The sequence below is a fragment of the Octopus bimaculoides genome, chromosome 11, assembly GCF_001194135.2.
Source record: "Octopus bimaculoides isolate UCB-OBI-ISO-001 chromosome 11, ASM119413v2, whole genome shotgun sequence".
NCBI classification, from domain to species: domain Eukaryota; kingdom Metazoa; phylum Mollusca; class Cephalopoda; order Octopoda; family Octopodidae; genus Octopus; species Octopus bimaculoides.
The window spans coordinates 887,021-890,130 of record NC_068991.1 but is presented as its reverse complement, the minus strand read 5'-3'; the positions used below and the strand labels follow the sequence as shown (position 1 = coordinate 890,130).

The window sequence follows — 3,110 nt, the reverse complement described above, 5'->3', positions numbered from 1 at the left end:
ATATATATATATATATATATATATATATATATATATATATATATACATATACGCGCGCGCGCACATACATATAGCAGTCAAAAATTAGGCTAGCACATTAATGGATAACCTAATCTGCATATTAGTCCTTTTGACGACTCGTCATTAATGAAATGATATCTATTTTATGCAATATCTATTTTAATGACAAGCTATCAAAAGTTTTAAGATGCAAATTAAGTTATCTGCTAATGTTCTGGCCTAATTCATTAAATTGTTTCTATAAGAGCTGACCCATGCTGTTAGTTGAGAAACGAACATGGCTACGCCTTCTCTGAGAAGCGGTTAACGAACGGTGAAACTGTCAGTCAAGACACTTTCTGTCTCTTTTGTGGCACAGAAAGAACGTGTTTGCATTCTATACATAGTGATAGAATCTATCTATCTATCTAATTTATCTATCTATCTGTCTGTCTATCGATCGATCGATCAGTCTGTCTGTCTGTTTATCTATCGATCGATTGATCTGTCTGTCTGTATTGTCTGTCTGTCTATTTATCTATCTATTTATCGATAGACCTATCTATCCATTTGTCTATCTATCTATCTATCTATCTATCTATCTATCTATCTATCTATCTATCTATCTCGATCGATCGATCTATCTAACTATCGATTTGTCCGTCCGTCTTTCCTTCCACCCATTCATCCTCCCCTCCGTCCATCCTTCCCTCCGTCCATCCGTCGGTCGGTCAGTCCCTCCTTCTTAATCTTTGTTTTTGTGTCAAGTTGTATATATCAAAACAACTTAGCATGAAACTGAAGGATCTCTCAATACTTTTTTGAAGAGGAAGAGATTAATAGTGAGTTCGAAGCTTTGACTTCTTCGACAGACAATCTGACGAAGACGAGCAAGCTAACACTTTTCATTGTAAATTCTTAATAACAGTCACACAGAAATTGATGTTTTAAGAATTTTCTATCGCTCAGTTCTTGTGTGGAGAAAAGTTAGTTGATTGTGATGAATTTTAAAATTCTTGCAGAAGATGCAGTACGATCTGAATGATGGCACCAATTGGGAATATATATTTCCTCAAGATGAACTGCCTTCCAAACGTTTTTTAGAAGAAGATATCCGTCTCGATTTTGAAGATGACGAGGTAGGTGTATCTAAAAATTTCTTTGCGTGGTTATTGACTCAATAAGAGTGTGTACAAAGAGCAGACCCAGTTCTTTTAATGGTTTTGTTCAAGGAAAAACAGCAGCGTCACCTGTTTAGGACGCCGACATTAAGGAGAAGGAATGGAGGAAAATTTCATCAAACATAAGTCGTTACGCATCGTGTGTCCAAAATAGGCACACGACCTGAATTTGGAGGAAGCGAGGTGGCCTAGCTAATTACATCGGCCTCAACGTGTAACTGGTACTTGTTTTATCGACTCCGAAAGGATGAAAGGCAACGTCAACCTCGGCGGAATTTGAGTTCAGAACGTAAAGACAGACGAAATAGCGCCAAGCATTTTGCTCGGCGTATCGTATGCCCAAAGTATGATAGCTTTGTAGACTTGATTCTTGACCACGGCTGTCTTTGGATTTTCAGCTTTTCGAGTTCTGCGACATTAACTACCGTTTCTTTCCAGTTGATTCTTCCCAATCTACGAAGGATCCACATCTCAAACGCTTCTATCTTTTCTGTCCCGTTGCTCTGTCCATTGTTTCTTCCCCATAGGGGACAATTGGCAGAATATAACAATGTGGAGGGCAAGAGTGCAAGAGAGTGTCAAAGACATTTGTGGTGTGACAATAGAATCCAAAGCTCGGCTGATTGTATGCAGTACAGAGGTTAGCTGAGGAGTCTAGGGAAGCCGATTCCTGGACAGAGGGAGGCCACCGTGCTTGTGGCTGATGATCTCCAAACAAAAACTCTGCATGGCAGGCTTTCCTCTAACCCTGCCCCACAATCAGGTGGTAGGGTTAAATAAGGTGACATATTAAGTCTGTTATCCAAGAATTAGAACTTCTCTTTATATAAGCTTCCACACAGTTTCCGTTTAACGAAATTCTGCAACATAAGAGTATGATAGGAAACACTCCGCTTTAACGAATTTGCCAAATAAACACAATTTCTACATCCATGCAGACGTGAGTGTGCGTCAGCGTACACATACACATTCGCATATACACTCACACGTCACATCGTCAGACACACACACACAGACGCCAACATATACGTTCACGCACACTGACGCATACACGCACGCACCCCCATATACATGCATACATACATACATACATACATATCCCCGCGTATCCATTTACACCTGCCACGATAGCGAAGGTATTAATTAGATATCTAAACTGTTCAGGTGTCGATGCCTTCCACTGCGATTATCAAATACTTCACACTTTATGACATGTCATTGTTCTATGACATGTCTTAGCTGACAGTTTTACTTGAATCCTCACCTAATTAGGACTGATTTTGGTCATGTGTCATCATCATCATCATCATCATCAACAACAACAACATACATGCACACCAACGTCTACCATGGGCACCAGCACCACCCGTCAACCTACCGCTATCATCATCATCGTCATCACCATCATCATCATCATCATGCAGCGGGAGAGGCTCTAAGTAGTCATCCTTACTGCTAGAAATACTAGGCAACCCTCACCTAAAACACACCTGACCATCATTAGATGACGCGGTCTTGATTTCCTTGCATTTAGGAAAAAAGGATGGGATGGCCATGACTGGAATGCCATTGATCATCGATTATAGCTGGTTAAAGGCTAAGCCACGACCAATGTAAAACCTCCATGCTTCTTGTCACTTGATCTACTAAAATCAGCAGCTAAAATCTTACATTACCATCTCAAAAGTAGACCGTACATGGGATAAAGTAGCGCTGCTTTATACGCTGTAGTGATGGTCGTGACTGGAATGGCCCTGGAATCATTGAAGTTTGTTATACCAAATATGGCTGTGTGGTTAAGAAGCTCGTTTCGCAACAGCGTGGTTTCAGCTTCCGTTCGTCTTCGGGCCGACCCATGCCTTGTCAGTGAATGTAAGACACGGAAACTATGCGGAAGACTGTTGTGTATATATATATATATATATATAT

At 40.4% G+C, this 3,110-nt stretch overlaps 1 protein-coding gene across 1 annotated transcript in view; it reads left to right on the top strand.

Moving 5' to 3' along the window:
• Positions 1-3,110, top strand: part of LOC106882536 (dynein regulatory complex subunit 7) — a 31,472-nt gene that overhangs the window by 15,078 nt on the left and 13,284 nt on the right. Inside the window, exon 7 of the mRNA XM_014933252.2 lies at positions 1,023-1,139. Coding sequence (XP_014788738.1) covers positions 1,023-1,139 — 117 coding nt within the window. The remainder of the gene's footprint in view (positions 1-1,022; positions 1,140-3,110) is intronic.